Source organism: Neofelis nebulosa, chromosome 7 (assembly GCF_028018385.1).
Source record: "Neofelis nebulosa isolate mNeoNeb1 chromosome 7, mNeoNeb1.pri, whole genome shotgun sequence".
Taxonomy (NCBI): domain Eukaryota; kingdom Metazoa; phylum Chordata; class Mammalia; order Carnivora; family Felidae; genus Neofelis; species Neofelis nebulosa.
Genome location: NC_080788.1, coordinates 147,804,741 through 147,821,407, shown reverse-complemented (window position 1 = coordinate 147,821,407; position 16,667 = coordinate 147,804,741). Strand labels below are relative to the sequence as shown.

General features: G+C 63.8%; 1 protein-coding gene across 7 annotated transcripts in view; it reads right to left on the bottom strand.

The window, feature by feature from the left end:
* MTA1 (metastasis associated 1) overlaps nt 1-16,067 on the bottom strand; it is a 35,198-nt gene extending 19,131 nt beyond the window's left edge. For all 7 annotated transcript variants that reach the window (XM_058740507.1, XM_058740508.1, XM_058740509.1 and 4 more), the window contains exons 1-2: nt 15,911-16,067; nt 2,930-2,997 (exon numbers count right to left, since the gene is read on the bottom strand). In XM_058740507.1, the coding sequence (XP_058596490.1) occupies nt 2,930-2,997; nt 15,911-15,938 (96 nt within the window). In that variant the 5' untranslated portion in view covers nt 15,939-16,067. The remainder of the gene's footprint in view (nt 1-2,929; nt 2,998-15,910) is intronic.
* Between the last annotated feature and the right edge of the window lie 600 nt (nt 16,068-16,667).

The following is a 16,667-nucleotide window of genomic DNA, read 5'->3' as shown; positions in this document are numbered from 1 at the left end:
AGGATGGCCTGCTGGGCTCCAGGTGAGGAGAGGCTTCACGGGGACCGCCCCCCAGGACCGTCGTCAGGGCCGCGGCAGCGTCAAGGGCGAAGTCTGACACGATAGCCACTGGACCTGTGAGCTCGGGAGCGGCGCCCCCTCATCCGTGGGGCCGGAGGGCGGCCTGCTGTCTTCAGGGCCCAGGTCCACCACGGAGCTCGCCTGGCAGGGTCTGTGGGGCGCAGCCCTCGGCCCCCACTCGTGGTGGCCCGGCCCAGGCCCGACCCTGGAGACCCAGCACGTGCACCCCTCTCCCTGACACGCCCAGGAGGATGGCTGGCAGCTGGGGGGCAGGGGCTCTCCGCGTGGGTCCCAGGCCCTCCCCCTTGGGGTCCGTGACCCCTCTTCGTCCGCCTTCTGGGCTGTGCTGGGCCTGACATTTCCACACACCCTCACAAAGCCAGACACCAATCTTCCAAAATTTGGCTTCTAATTCCAGGACGGCCTCCCCGCCAGGACCCCAGGACCACCCCCCCCAACCCCTCCCCGGTTCCCACACCCCAGACGCCAGGCCCCGCCCCTTTTCTTTCAAGCCCACGGTTTCCTTCAGCCCCTCCAGCCCCTTCGGGACCTAACTTCCCGTGGAGACAAAGCCAGTGCAAGAGAGACTCAGGCAGGGTTCTGAGAAGAAAATGTGACAATTACTTTGAAGGTTTACAAAAGCCCAGAGTCCTGGGAGGGGTGGGGACCTCTGTCACCCGCCACCTCACAACACAGGCTAGGCTTCATAGGAGGAGGTGTAATATCCAAGAAGAGGTCCCCAAAGAGCAGACCCCTGAACCAGTATGACCACTGCTGTGGCTTTTTTGACAGGTTTTAAAAGAAAACTCGTTTTAGAATCATTTCCAACTTACAGAGAAGTGGGGGGGGGGGGGGAGTGCGCTGCCCCTGCCCCCCCACCACCCTCCTGCTGATTCACCCACTCTTGTCTGCAGGTGCCAGTGCTGCCTGGGCCCCAACCTGCTGTCCCACCTCTCAGGCAGGGCCTGGGCTCACCCTCAACTCATCACCTAACCCTGGGCTCTGGCTTTATTGCCAACAGCTCCAGGTTTTACCTTCCACCTTTCTGTGGACAGGGATGTTACCCCCCCAGTACAGACAGGGCTTTTACTAAAATTCAAGGCCTTCCTTGAACACCTGGCTCCCCTGGGCCGTTCCCCCGTGACCACGCCCAAGGGACAATGTGGGGAACACACCAGGGACGCATGGGGGACACTGCTCTGGGGTCCAGGGCTCGGGTGGGGGGAGGCAGTGGCCAGGGTGGGACCACCAGGGAAGGCCTGCAAACTGACCCCCTTGCAGCCCCTGCTGGGACCCACTCGCCTGGCCCCACTCTGAGTGGCTCCAGAATCCACTTCAGTCAGGCCTGAGTCCCACGTTCCGTGGGGCGGCAGGGGGAGGCTAATGGGGGCTGAAGATGTGCCCACCAGCGTCCGAGCCTGCAGGCCACCCCGTCCTTTTACATGTGATCCCAGGCAAGTCTCTTCGCCCCCCTCCCACCTTGACCTGACCTGTCCTCCCACCCCATCGGGGCCCCTGTCCTTTTACATGTGACCCCAGGAAGGTCTCTCTGCCCCCACCCGGACCTGACCTGTAAGGGGGTCCACAGGCACACAAACCCAGGGGTCCGATCAGGCTCAGAGCTGACAAACATCGGCAACCGCCCCTGCTCTTGTCGGTGCCTCCCGGTCACACAACGGGCTCTCCATGTCGCAGCCCAAGCGAGGGGCAGGGACTGCGCCAGCCTGGTCAGCGAGGCCACCTACAGCCATCTATAGTCACCTGCCCCGGGCTGCAAAACCCACTGTCAGTGGCAACTCCAGCTGGCAGCCTGGGGAGGGGGGGGAAGGACCCCCGCCTCCCCCAGCCACGCGCTTTCGCGCGACTGCCCCTTAAGCAACCTCTCTCTGTTGCTTCCTTGTGACCCAAGTCAGCACAAGCTGACACGTGTGGGTGGGTGACCGGCTAAGGATGCCGCCCGCCCCTCCTCCTGGGGCCCCTGCCGCTGGGGCCGCTGTGAGCAGGTTCCTGCCAGCGAGGCGCCCGCGGGGCACAGGGCCCGGCAGCACAGTGGCCTCAACATGTCCTGGTCACCCGCCCCGGCCCTGAGACCTGCGGACCCGGCCTCAGGGCACAGGCTCCCCCCCCCCCCCGCCCCCCCCCCGCTCCTGCGGTGCTGCCGCTGCTGGAGGCTCTTGGGGGCACAGGTGCCGCTAAGTCCAGCCTTCTCACCCCTCCCCGCCTCCTGCCGAGCATCCCAAGCCACACTGCCACCAAGCCTGAGGAAAGCAGCTTCAGGGAGGGCCTCGAAGAGCACAGCAAGGTCTTCCATGGCCAGTAAGTGACCGCCGCAGCCCTGCCCCCCCAGGAACCAGGGGTGGGAAGGGCCCACAGGGCCAGGGAGTGCACTGACCCGATGCCCCTGCGCCGTGGCCACAGCGGACACACGGGAGGCGTGGGCCCAGCGCCTGGCCCCAGTCATGGCCTCACCCCACGCCCGCCCAGCCTGGGAGGGCCTGCCAGAGGCTCCAGGGACATGGATGGAGGGGAGGACGGTGCACGTGAGCAGGAAGGAGGCAACGTCTGGGCAGGGCCCACAGGGGACCGTGGCTGCCCAGGCAGCTTCCTTCCTTCTACAGCGGGGCCTCCGGAACCTCCAGCCCAGACACCCCTGGGACGCTCCTGTCCCGTTTGAGCCCCTGCTAGGCACACCCGTCACAAGGCCACGGGGGCGCCATCGCCCGACTCTCCAAGGATGGGAACCAGTTCCAGGCAAGTGAGCCTTGGTACAAAGCTACCAGAGGGTCTGTGGCCAGCCCCAGAGCCCCCCCGCCAGCAGGACCCCCAGCATGCACGCACACACACGCGCACACACGCATGCTCACACTACCTTGTTGAGTTCCTCGATTCTGCGGATCAGGTACGGGTTGCTGGAAGAGTTCTCGAAATAGACGTAGTCTGCAAACAGGAAGAGAGAGTGTCACCCACAGCACTGAGCCCTGGGGAGCAGAGAACAGGAGGACACAAAGAATATGGGGTCCACACCGTCCCAGCGGGGAGAGGAAGTAACCAGAGACATGTCAGCGGGTGCTGGGCACGGGCTCAAGACGAGGTGGGAGGGGGCCGCCCCAGACAGGAGCCCACCCCCAACCCCCATCCCTGGGGCCCTACACCAGCCGCCCACTGGGAGCTCTATCCTCCCAGGAGGGGCTGGGGGTACCACACTGCAGCTCCGCCCTGGGGACGGCTTCCCAGGGGCCACTGCTGCCTGAAAGGTGGGCCCTGAGTCACACAGGCTGGGCGGGCAGGACAGCCAAACACTGCCACCACGAGCCCCAGAGACCATGGCAGCATGCTGGGCGGGGGGCCACCACGGCCCTGCATCTCCTCCCCCTGCCCCGATGAGCCCCCGGCAGTGAGCGGAGGCCAGGGCCTGGGGTCAGGATGGTGTCGGGTGCCAGAGGAGCAAGGCCCAGACGAGCTACCACCACCCGGCGGGCCCCCCAGAATGCCAGGTCAGCACGGGCTTCCCTCAGGCTCCATCTCGGGGAGACCTGCCCTGGGAGGCTCACACGGAAAGCCCAGGATGGCCACGAGACCACCGAGTTGCCAGCGGGGCCCCCTGGCTGACGCCTAGGCAAGCTGGGGGAGGTTCGGCGCCGGGGACGCCTCCGCCTGCCCCTCGGTGCCCACAGGGCAGGCCTGCGGGGGGACGGCTGGTCGGGAGGCTCGCCTGAGCCGGAATCCGGTTAAGGCCCGGACACGGCCCAATGCCCCCACTGAGCACAGATTCTGCGGAAGGACCCGGCCCGGCCCGGCCCACCCGGGCTGCCTGGGACCCCGAGGAGGGGCCCGAACAAGCACGTGTCGCCTGCGGGGCTCACCGGTACGGCCGGAGGACACGGCTGCATCAGACGCGGCCGTGCCCTCACCAGAGCCCCACGGGACCAAGAGGCAAAGACGCCAACAACCCACAGGGGCATGCTCGTGGCTTAGGGGAAAACAGGGGTCAAGGAGGGGCCGTGGACGGGCGCGAGGTCCGCTTTGAGGGAGACGGAAATTCTCTGAGTGCGGAGCGTGGCGCAGCTGCTCAGCTTGCAAAGGAGGAAACTTCAGGGAGCTGCACGCTCGGAACGGGTGGACTCCACCACAAGTTACGTCTAGGAAACGCACTGTTTACACAGCGGTCTCACGGTGATCTTCTAAGCTTCTGTTCCGAGCAACTAAAGAACGAGTTAAACCAAAAATGTCGTTCACGTGCACTCCAACCCGGAGACAACCCAGCCGCCCACGATTCCAGCGGCCGACCCCTCCAAGGGCGCCTCCCAGGGTGGCGGGCAGGGGGCCCGGGGAGCAGGAGCCACAGAGCCCCACACGCTCCCCCGAATTCACAGAACCGCGCACTCGAGGAGCGCGCGTGGCTGCGCGTCGGCTACGCTGCGGGTGACGGGAAACCGAGCGACGCAAGACCGCAGATAACGAGCCAAACGCAGGACGAGTGAAAACAACCGCGAGAGAGGAAGCAAAGGAAGGATGCGGCTTCACTGCAGCACCGGTAAGCGGGCACACCCAGGGTGGGCTGACCAAGGAGCCAGAGACCCGAGCTAGGGACGCCGGGGCGGGGACGAGGGCGAAGGGGTGCGACGGGCACTGGGCACGGCTTCGCGCCAGGAACGGAGCCCGGGGAAGACTGAGCAATGCTTCACAGACACGAAGCCCCGAGCTGTCTGCAGAGAAGCCGGTACCCTGACGTCTGCTAAAGGAACTGGGCTCATAGATAAAACACCTTCCAAAGTCAACCGAGAACGTAAAAAGAGACGACAGACAGACAGACGGCCCTCCAGGCCCAGACGGCGTCACTGGGGAACCCACCAGACGCAGGAGTGGGATCTGACACCAGCTCGTCCAGAGAGCAGACGCGGAGGGACGTGGAGGGAACGGTCCCCACCAGCCCTCGCGGCCACGACGCCAGCACCGTGGCCACAGAGCGCGGGACAACAAAGCGGCTCAAGGAAGCGGCAGCACACCCAGGCCAGGCGTACACGGAGGGGACGATGCGTCGCAGCCACCGGGATCCCCCTGAAAACACCGAAGCCCGTGGCAGCCGGGCAGGGAAGGAAGGCTGTGCGGCTGTCTCAGTGGATGCAGGACAGACACGTGCTCCCGACGAAAACTCTCTCAGGAAACTGCAAATCAGGGGAAGCGTCGTCAACCCGATAAAAGGCGCACGTGGAAAATCTAGAGCTGACGTCACACCCGACAATGAAGAACCACGCCTTCCCCCCAAAATCAGGAGTGACGTGAGCACATCGGCTCTCCCTGCCGTGCACACTCCGTCGCCAAAGTCCGCAAGGAAGAGAAGTACAGACACCGGGAAGGGCCCTCCGTCTGCAGAAGACATGCTGTCCACACGGAAATTCCCAGAGTCCACACAAAAGCCACTGAAACGAATGAGGGTTTAGCCAGCTCCCAGAACAGAAAACAGCACGTGGACGGTACTATTTACAATAGGCCCGAGGAGCATTAAAAACCTAAGTATCCATTTGAGAAAAGACCTACGGATCTTCAAACGTCGAAAGCCCTGCGCACGGATCTGGCAACTACAAAACACTGGGGAGGAAAATGAGCGAAGAAAGGGGTCACAGGTTAGAATGCAGGCACGGTCAAGGGCCAGGTGGCAAAGACCTGAGGACTGCAGGGCAGGACGCTGCACCAGGAGTATTTTGTAGGTACGAACGCAACACTCCCACACACCTTTATCGATGAAATTAAAACGAAACAGTAATAACCAGACACAGTCTTTTATGACTCTTTTAAAACTTTTTAATGTTTAATTTATTTTTGACAGAGAGAGACAGAGACAGCATGAGTGGGGGAGGGGCAGAGAGAGAGGGAGAAAGAATCCGAAGCAGGCTCCGGGCTCCGAGCCATCAGCACCGAGCCCGACGCGGGGCTCGAACCTATAAACCATGGGATCGTGACCCGAGCCGAAGTCGGACGCTCAGGTCCTGAGCCGCCCAGGCACCCCTCAAACACAATCTCTCGGAACAACACAAGCCTACTACTGAGAAGAACTGAACTGTTTTGGGGGAGGACCTTTTGGTTCCCCGCGGTCCAGAGTCAGCGTCGAGCACCATCCAGACTGACAGCGATGCCCATCAAGTGCTGACGTGTGGCGCGGCGGGTGTGGCCAAGCACGGTATCTACGGGCAAGCATACGCTCTCCTGGGCACATTCACCTACGCCAAGCTCCATCGGGTTTTTCTTCTTGACGTTCTCCTTTCAGCAGACAGGAAGGCCTGGACTGTCCACACCCTACATGTCCGCATGTCCCAAAGGAGAGTATGGCCCCTAACCTGCTCCTGGGGGGTAACCCCAAGCCCTTGGGAGTCCCACGCCTGGTGAGCCACGGCTCACTGGGGATGTGCGGCCACATGCACACGAGGTCGGGTGAGCACGCTTCAGGCACATGGTCACGGGTGGTGGCCAGAGAACCAAGCACTGTCCATGGATCACTGGGAGAGGCCGGCTGAAAGCCTGATGTGCTCGTTACTTCCGCTGACTTTGGTGTGAACGCTTCTGTTGTAACCAACTGTAAGGAGGGGTATGAAGGCCTCAAGGAGCCCTCGGGCCCACAGTGGCGCAGCAGGAGACCCTCCACAGCAGGGGACGCGGGAGCTGCTGGCAGTCAGGTTTTGGAAACACAGAAAGTCCCTCGGGGCGTGAATGGGGTCCGGAAGCACTGTCGGAGCCCTAGATGAGGTCCCTGTACATGGGGGCGGAGATCTGCCTCTCGTCGTAACCAGGACGCTGAGGAAACTACCCAGAGAGGCCGGAGTTTCAGACGTAAGTTGTCACCAAAATGGCTTGACCAGCAGAAGTTCGCACACGTGCAATTTTACATAATTTTCAGATGACCTCACAAAAGACCCCGACCACGTATGCGGCAAGAACTAGTTTCCAAAGGCACACGGTGAAAACGGTGGTTCAGAGCAGTCCTTCACATCCCCCCAAACTTCAGTTTCGGCCCTGAATTTAAGAAGTCACAATAAGGAGCACCTGGGTGGCTCAGTCAGTTAAGCATCTGACTTCAGCTCAGGCCATGATCTCACGGTTCGTGGGTTCGAGCTGACAGCTCAGAGCCTGGAGGCTGCTTCGGATTCTGTGTCTCCCTCTCTAGCTGCCCCTCCCCCTCTCACACTCTGTCTCTCTCAAAAATAAATGTTAAAAAAAAATATTGTTTTTAAAGAAATTAAAATTTAACAACCAGGGGGCGCCTGGGTGACTCAGTTGGTTAAGCATCTGTTTCTTGGTTTTGGCTCAGGTCATGATCTCAACAGTTCGCAGGTTCAAGCCCCGCATCAGGCTCTGTGCTGACAGCACGAAGCCTGCTTGGGATTCGGTCTTCCTCTATCTCTGCCTCAAAATAAACGAATAAACGTTAAAAAAAAAAAAAAAAATTAACTGTGGCTGCACCATGGAGCTGCCTGACGGGGCAAGGAAGACACCAGCTTATACTTCAGACGGACAAGAATTCTGTGAACCGGACTGCCCAGAGGTGCCCGACCGGCCGTCGGCTCAGGTCATGATCTTGGGGTCCGAGGTCAAGTCCTGCGTCGGTCGGGCTCATAGCGAGGAAACTGTTTCAGAACTGTCTCTCTCTGCCCCCACCACCCCTGCTCTCGCACACTCTCAAAATAAATAAAAATTAGAAAAAATAATAATTCACAGAAGTGATGGTGTGTTAGTCCATGAGGTCAGAGGAAAGTCACGCTGATGCATGGGTTCGATGAGGCAGGAGGGACTCACACTTGTCACCAAGCACAGCTTGGAGCCTCGTCCGCCTAGTCACGTCACGTGCGAGACCTGGGTCCCAGCCAGGGTTCCCAAGAGAAATACACTGGGGGGAGGGGGGCATGTGCGGACCAGGTGGGAGGAGGCACCGGGGTCCCGAGGTCATGCAGCCCCGATGGTCCCGTGGGGAGCTGGCTGCGAGGAGCCGCTCCTTTGGAGACCCTGTGCTTCTGCTGACAACTGTCCGCGCTGAGCTGTGGGGACGCGATGCACACGTGCTGCCTGCCCCCCGACCCCCGGTTCCCGCGAGGGGACGGTGCAGCACGGAGACTCACCCCGACCCCAGGCCGCGGGTGACCCCAGCCCCTGCCACTCAGCCCGCCGGCGTGGCTCAAAAGCAGCCAGAGGCTACCCGCAAATGAGCCAGCCACGCAGCGTCCGAGTGACACTGCAGTGTGCACCCTCTCGGAACCCACCTACAACAGCTCGACACCACCCGACCCGCACTCCGCTGCTGCTTTTCTGTGGGGAAAATCTACGGGAGAGCCGACTTATCCCGACAGGCTCGGCAGCCAGGGAGCGGGATGAGCCCGAGAGCCCACAGTCCTGGCCCCGAGGCTGCCCACGTGGACCAGTGGCAGGAACCGTGGACACGTGGCAAACCGATGTGATGACAGAGCCAGCACGTCCGGTGAGAAAGGAAGATCATTTTTTTAATGTTTATTTTTAAGAGAATGAGTGCGAGAGGGCAGAGAGAGAGAATCCCACAGCACACCCCATGCGGGGCTCGAACCCACGAACCGTGAGATCATGACCTGAGCCGAAGTCGGACGTTCAACCGACTGAGCCGCCCAGGCTCCGACACTCACAATGTCAACAAACGATAATGGACGCTCATGAATGTGCCAAAAACAAAGTGAGAGCCCCAACCCTGGCCTCACACAAAATTTAACCTAAAATGGATCACAAACTCGAAAGTAAAACCCAAAACTATGAAACTTGTATGAGAAAACAGGGCGAGAGTCTTTGTGAGCCTGGGCCAGGCAGGTTTTGTGAAGGCACCAAATACACACATTATAAAAGAGAAAACCTGTAAGACACGCCCCTGAAAACCAGAGCGTGAAAGCAGCTCCCACAATTCAACAGGAAGAAAAACAAGCACCCCGATTTTTAAACCGGGGCAAAGGCCCGCGCACACACCTGCCCGGAGAGCAGAAGCTCAAGGCCGCTCCGCGGGGGAGGCCGCCAGCCCAGGCCCGGCGCGCCCTGGGGGAGCCGAGGTGCAGCGGTGCCGGCGGGACGCGAGATGGCCCGGCCATCCCGCCACGCGGCATCTGTGTGTCACCAAGTGAAATCCGCGCTCCCGGTCCAAACACACAGCCCCACTCCTGGGCGCTTTCATCCGGAAGTCAGGACACACGCAGGACTCAGCACGGGAGTCCACACTCATCATCGCCCAAAACTGAGGACGGCCCCGCCAGGGTCTGCGTGCCTCCAAAATTCACGCGGAAACCCTCACCCCCCCGGGAGATGGTGCCGAGAGGTGGGCCTTCGGGGGTGCCTAGGTCACGAGCGGGTCCCCTCAGCCAGGCAAGCGACCTCGCCAGACGCCAGACCTGCTGCAGCCTTGCCCTTGGACCCCCAGTCTCCGGGCCGTGAAAAATAAATGTGTCCGTCACAGGCGGCCCCACCTGTGTCACAGCCGGAGCGGACGAAGACAGGCCCAACTGTCCACCGGCCGCTGGCACGGGCAGGAACGCCGGCCACGGCTCACTCAGGGAGGGGAGCCAGGCTCAAAACGCCGCATACGGTGCGGCTCCACTTCCGGGACTTGCCGCACAACGCAGACGAGCAGGAATGGATGCAGGCCCGCGGCCGTCGCGAGCTGGGGGGAGCAAGGGCTCAGAAAACAGACGAGGAGGAAGTTCGTGGGGCCGTGGAAATGTTCTCAAGGGCGGAGGTGGGCACACACCTGCCACCTGTCAGAGTCAGAGACTGTCCCCGAGAAAGCACTTATTACGTACAAGCCCGACCTCAACAAGCCCGACTCTAGAGAGAGTGAGCAGGGGAGGAGCAGAAAGAGAGGAGAGAGAAAGAATCCCAAGCAGGCTCTGAGCTGTCAGCCCAGAGCCTGATGCAGGGCTGGGCCCCACGAACTGTGAGGTCATGACCTGAGCTGAAATCAAGAGTCATGAGCCACCAGGCGCCCCTACCAACCTGACTCTAAGTGTTAGGATCCCACGCACAGGGCACGCCCCTCTGTGACTGCGGTCTACGGTGTCTGCTAATACCCAGCGGCTTCTAAGGGACACAGGGTCAGGGGCTGCCAGCCTGATCAACACAGGACCTGGTTCTGTGTCTGCTTCCGTTCAGTGTCCACCGCGGATTCACTCACTGAGCTCAGGGCCAGCGGCTCTGTAACCAGCACCAAAGGAGCTTTCCTGACGCAGGCGTGCTCCCCGCGAGGGACCTCACAGCCTCCCTGCACGTACAAACACCAGACCGGATGGCACTCGAAACAATACAACAAAAATGTATGAAACCACGGTACCAGACAGGCCAGAAGGACCCCGGTTTACAGGGCACAAGGCGTCACCTCCTTCGATCCCAGCTGGGGACCTGCTCGTCGGGCACTCACTTCTCACAGCTCTGCACGGCTGCCACAAGGACTGATCTGGGCCACAGACCAACGTGGGGAGTAGGCGGAGGCAGTGGTACGGGATCAGCAGGGATAGTGGGGACGGTGCCCGCTGAGGGCAGACCCAGAGCAGCAGAGGGTGGTCCTGGCAACGAGACCAGCCCACGGGGACGGGGGCCATGGGCGGCCGGGGGGGGGCAAAAGGAGGTCCCACAAGAACACGGACACCCAGCTGTGCCCGGCACATCACCGGAAGGCCCCGCCGCCCGCCCTCCACGCCCTGATTGTCAGAATCCCTCCAGAAGTGGCTCCCACCAGGTCTGTAGGGGCCGGGGACCCCTCCCCCAGGCCCGGGCTCCCCCTCTGCCCCTCCACACTGGGGACACCTGCAAGCCCAGCATTTTACTTTTTCCAAACGTGGGGATGAATCAGGAGAAACCAGCAGTAGCCGGCCAGGCACAGAGCCCTCGAGCCCCGGCCGCCACGTGGAACCTGACTCGTGTCTCTGTGTGACTCTCTCCCAAATAGTGCACAGGAGTCCCAGGACTCCCGCCTGCTAACCCTACGGGCCCTGCAAGCTGACGGCCTGGCCACCTTCACGCAGGCATCCCTCTCCCATCCCTTCCCTGGAAGGACAGCCAGCAGCACGTCACCGTCCCCGTGGCAGTCTGGGGACCAGAGCCTGCCTGGAGGGGGAGGTACCGATGACACAGGGGCAGCAGCTGATGTCCACTTCGTGCAGGTGGCCAGATGGCGGAGGGCTCCCAGGCACCGGGCCTGAGTGGGCAGGGTCCCCCATGTTCCTCTGGACACATCACCATCCAGTTCCCCCTCTGCCACCCCCTCCCTCTTCTCTGAAGATCCTGCTGGTTCTGCTGCCTCAAATGAAAGGTGAGTGGGAGTCGCGCAGAGGGTGGCTCACCACGGCCACGTCACAGGCGGCCTCCTGGGAAGTCCGGCCCTGCAGAGGGCGGGGGTCCCTGCCAGGAGGTGCTGCTGTCTGCACCCTGACCTGGGGGTTCAGCCAGGTGGGCCCTGTGGCTCGGGGCTGGGATAGGGCCAGGCGGGTGGGTTACAAGCCCTCTAAGACTTTGGACTGGACCCTCCGCTCCTCGGAAGCCGTTAAGCAGTTTTAAGCAGTGAGACAGCTTAGAAGGATCATCTCCTAAGGCAGGTCACAGACCACAGACCTGGGGGCCAGCCCGGGGGCCGCAGTGTGTGGGGGGCAGGCAGGCGGTGCCCATGGGCGCCTGAATTGGCAGCGGGGACTAGAGGGACCCTGGGATGTCCTCAGAGCCCAGCCCAGACCCTCGGCCCCGCCAAAGACAGCACCCCTGGTCCACCTGTGCACAGAGCCCTCGGGAGCCCTGAGAAAGCTGCATTCCGAGTCTGATTTGGGCCAGCTTGGCCCTGGATGGTCGGTGGGGGGACTGAGAGGACACAAGGGTCCCAGGGAAGCTGGGGCCCCAGGCAGCAGAGCCGGCAGGCTGGGCAGAGGGAACAGGGGCAGCCCTCCCCTCAGACAGGGGGCCACAGGGCGCCCACTGTGCCTGGCGTGACCGGCCCCACATCCACACCTCCAGACCACAGCGCCCGCCCTGAGCTGGCGGCCCGTCCCTCGGGCCCTGGGCATGAGGGATTCCGTTCCGTGGACCGTTTACTCCAACATCCTTCATCAACAGCTTCTTTTGTATTAAGCCACAGCTTCGTGGCCAAATTCTTCTCTCAAGAGACCCGGGAGGCCAAAGCAGTGCTGGCTGCCGCGGAGGGCCCACCCGAGGGGCAAGACCGGGGGCGGCGGACACGCAGGGGCCATGAGCGCTTCCCCGCCGCCTCTGCAAGTTTGGGATGCTCAGATGTACAGACTCCCCACCTGGTCAGAACCTTAAAGCGCAGGGACAACGGCAGAGGCACGGCTGACGGGAAGACAGGGTTCCGAGGGGCACAGAGCCCAGAGCACGGCCCCAAGGGAACACTGCCAAGCGGCCAGGAGCGCCAGCACATCCCGGCACCTTTTGAAAGTACGTTTTTAAAAGCCAACTACTACCCAAAAGAATGGGTGCTAGCTTCTTGAAATGAAAGAAAGGAAAGGAGGGGGGGAACCCCAAGGAAAAGCTTCTATTCTGTCAATCAAAAAGAAATGCCCCAAAGGCTAACCATGTTGTCAGGTGGCTCACGTCCCGACTTAGGCTCTTCATGTCTCAAACCTCACTCGACACCTTTGCCTTAAGTTGCAGAGAGAAGAATCGCCCTGAGGTGCCCTCAGCCCACGGCCCGTTCCAGAAGCCTGTTGAGGCCTGGGAAGACAGACCCCGGAAGAGCAGAGGTCATGGACCCTGACCCTGCCACCCACGGCCAGGCCCCGCCTTGCCACACTCGTAGACGCCAACAGAAGGCCTCTGTCGACAGCCAGGTCACTTCCCTGGGAAGAGCCAGGCCCTGTCCCCTCCCCGGCTGACCCACTCCACCCAGCTGGTCAGCTGGCACAAAGCCGCCACCCGGCCTTCGCCCCGCCCAGACCTCCTGGCAGGGCCTCGGAGCAGCCTGCCAGGTAAAATGCAGGACACCCAGATAAGTCTGCATTTCTGCTGAGGATTTTCTAGCATCTATGTGTCCTCTGCAATATTTGGGACACGGTTCTAGTCAGAAACTGCTTATGTGACATTCAAATCTAGCTGGTGTCCTACTCTCTCCTTGCTGGATCCGGCATCTCAGGAAAAGGCTCTGTTCCCAGGGTCCTGAGTGGAGATAACAAGGGGCAGGGGGTGTCCCCTTCTCAGAATGTCCCTGCGGCACCCCCCACCACACCAGCGCCGCCCAGACAGGGCCATCGGCTTGGGGCCAGAGGGCTACGTCTTCCAGACGCCCCTTCCCTAAGCAAGCGGTGCTGAAGGACAGGACACCAACCTGCCAACAACCCCCCCCCCCCCCCCCCGTGACCACCAGCTCTGCCAGGACCCAGGCGGCAGCGACCCTGAGACCCCGTCCACAAACCACGAGCAAATGCCACTTCTGCGGGAACCCACAGGGGGTTCCGAGTGGGAGCGTGTGGTCACACCTGCGGAGCACAGAGATCCTTGTCCGCTGGGGGAAATGGAGGCACGGGAAGGTCTGAGCAGTGGCCAGGCCCCCACCAAGTTCGGAGCCAGACAGGCCTAAAAGCCAAGCAGCCCCGCCCACACACCAAGGGTCCCAGGGGCCTGTGGCCTGGTAGGGGCTCTGCTAAAGCCCCCTACCCCAGAAGGCCTGAGCTGAAGGCACAGCAGCTGCCAGTCGAGGGCCTCCAGCCCTGCAGAGGGGAGACCATGCCCAGGGGCCCCCGGCCCACCACCCCACCTTGCCCCTCTCTCGTCTGCATCCAGGGGCCAGTGCCTCTGTTCCTGTGATCATGTCTTCATTTATTCAATGGCCCTTGTGGCCCAGACAGCACGTGGGAACCAGGTGTCAGCCAGGACCTACGGGGCCTTGTCACTAGTCAGTGGGAGCCATGGGGGCCTTGAGCCAGGAAGGGGGGTTCTGCACTGCAGGAAGGTGGTGCCTGGAGGATACGTACGGGGGGGGGGGGGGCGGCAGGATGGAGAGACTTCTCTACAACACAGGGAGGAGCCCTGAGCCGCAGCCACGGGGGCGGAGGGGGCCAGCTGAGGGAGGGGCCAGGGGCTCCTGGGATGGAGGAGGGCCAGTCAGCCCCCGGGGACCAGGCACCTGTCAAGGTGCCTAGCTGGCAGTGTGATGAAGAAGAACCTCTGGGGTGACACTCCAGCCTTGCCCTCAAGGTGGGAGATGAACAGCCCCTCTGTTCCAGGCCCCTGCACCCCTGCCTGCTGCCCACACACCCTGCTGCTAATAGGATGTAAGCTCCCATTCCCAGGACTGCCTCTGAGCTGGGGGGGGGGAGGGGGGGCAGGGTACTGATGGCCAGGCAGGTGCCATGCTGACCCACTGCACAGATGAGGGCAAGCCCAAGGTCGTCACAAGGCTGGCCCGGCTGGAGGGAGACAGGAGACCCAGGCCCCAGGGGGGCCAGCCAGTCAGTGAGGAGGGGAGACTGGGCCAGAGTCCACCCAGAGGGTTCTCAATCCTGACATACTCCACCAAAGGAGGGCGACCAAACATCTGGAGGTCTCGGGAAGGGTGGGCACCAAAGGAATGCGGGGGCAGGAAGGGCACCCCGCCTCCCTGTGGAAGTGCCAAAGGAGGACAAGCCCAGAACCCCAAGGAACAAAGTGGGGCCCAACGTTGGGGGCTTCCTAGGACCCAAACCAAGGGAGGAAGTGGGGGAAGCCTCCTCCCCCAGGGTCCCAGCCAACTCAGCACCACCCCCATCCCCACCCAGAGCTCCTTGCCTGTCCCCAACCCTTGCAAAGCACCTCTTTGCTGGACTGGGGCAACAGGAGGCGGTGAAAACTTTTGGGGTGCATCAGAAGTGTGCTCAGGGTGAGCGCAGCCTGCTGAGGGCCCCACAGAGGGAATCCTGCTGGGGGAAGCCCCCAAGCACAGAGCAGACCCTCCTGGGCTCCCAGGAAGGAATGTGGCCCCGGTATGGGGCTCCCCACCCCTGCACTGGAGCCAACCAACCCCCAAGGCCCTCCACACCGCAAAGGCCCGGAAACTTGGTCGTGTTGGGGGGGGGGGGGGGCAGCCTGAACCTCCCAAGACCATGTGCTCCGGCTCAGGGGGAGGGGGGCTCAAGCCAGCCCCAGCCGCAGGCTCTCAGGCCCACCAGGCCCAAAGGATGCTCAGCGCTGCCCAGCGTCTCCGGTGCCCGGGGCCCAACAGACCAGCCGCTGGGCCCCCAACAGGTGGGCAGAGCCCCCGCCTCCCTGCAGCCCGCTCGGCCACCACCACCCACTGGCCCCCGTCGGGGCCGGGCCAGGGGCCATTTCGGGTTGCGGACTGGGGCGAGCGGGGCCAGGGCAGAGGTGGCGGCGGAGGAGCAGGCCGCTCAGAAAAGATGGAGTGGGAAGGGGAAGGCGTCGAGGGCGGGGGTGCCGCGGGGAGCGGGGGGGGGGGGGGGGGGGCCGCTGGGGTGGGAGGAAGGATGGTCGGCGCTGGGGCGGGCCTGCGGTGGGGGAGGGGTGCAGGGGTGGAGGGAGGGGACCAGAAGTGGGCCGCGGGGGGGCCGTGCGGCCGGCGCGGCGGGCGGAGCGGGTGGGGGAGGGGATGGAGGAAAATGGGGGAAGGGGAGGGACGAGACGGGGGCCCGGGCAGGGGTGACGGGGGCCCGGGGTGGGGGGGCGGGGGGGGGGGAAGGTGGTGCTGGCGCGGGCCCGGGGTGGCGGTGTGGGGCCGGAGGCCCGGGGGACCCGGGGCAGGCCCGGGGGGCCGGGGGGGGGGGGGGCGGCCGGCGGGAGCCGGGGGCCGGGTCCGGGCCCGAAGCGCATAAAGGCGGGCGGCGGGCGGCGGGCGGCGGGCGGCGGGCGGCGGCGGCGGCCTTACCTCCGACCCTGTACATGTTGGCGGCCATGTCCGGGCCGGCGGCGGCGGAGGGCCGGGCGCGCGGGGGCGCGGGGCGCGGGGCCTGGAGGCGGAGGCGCGGGGCGCGGGGCGCGGGCGCGGGCGGGGGGCGGGCGGTTTAAAGGGGCCGCCGCCGCCGCCGCCGCCGAGGCCGCCGAGGCCGCGCAGGGACCGAGGGCCGCGGCGCGGGCGGGAGAGGAAGAGGAGGAGCGGCCGCGGGCAGGGGAGGGGCCTCGGGCGCCGCCGCCCACCGCGCGGCCGTTACCCGGCCGGCCCTCCCCGCGCCGCCGCGCGCCCCCCGCCCCGGGCGCGTCCTTCCGGCAGCCCCCGGCGCGCGGGCCAGGGTGAGCCCTCCCCGCGCGCCCCCTGCTCGGTGGGTCCTCCCACAACCCACCCGCCCCCCCCACCCCCGGCCCCGGGGCTTCCCTGTGCCTGGGTCTTCCTGGCATCCCCAGCGCCCGTTACCCGGGTGGGTCCTGCCCCTGCACCCAACCTGCTCCCCCCTCCCCAGGTGGGTCCTCCCCGTGCCTCCACACCCGGGCCCTGCCAGCATCCCTGGCGCCCCTTCCCGCAATGGCCATCACAGCCTCCACGCTGGTCCAGAGCCCCTCCCAGGGCCTCCAGCCCCCTCTCTCCCACTCTCCCCTCCCTGGAGAAGGTGGCTCTCCCAAGTCCCCCCCGCCCCGCCCCCCCACCTGCCCTGAATCCCAGCCGCCCAGCCTCAGCCACATGGCCCTGC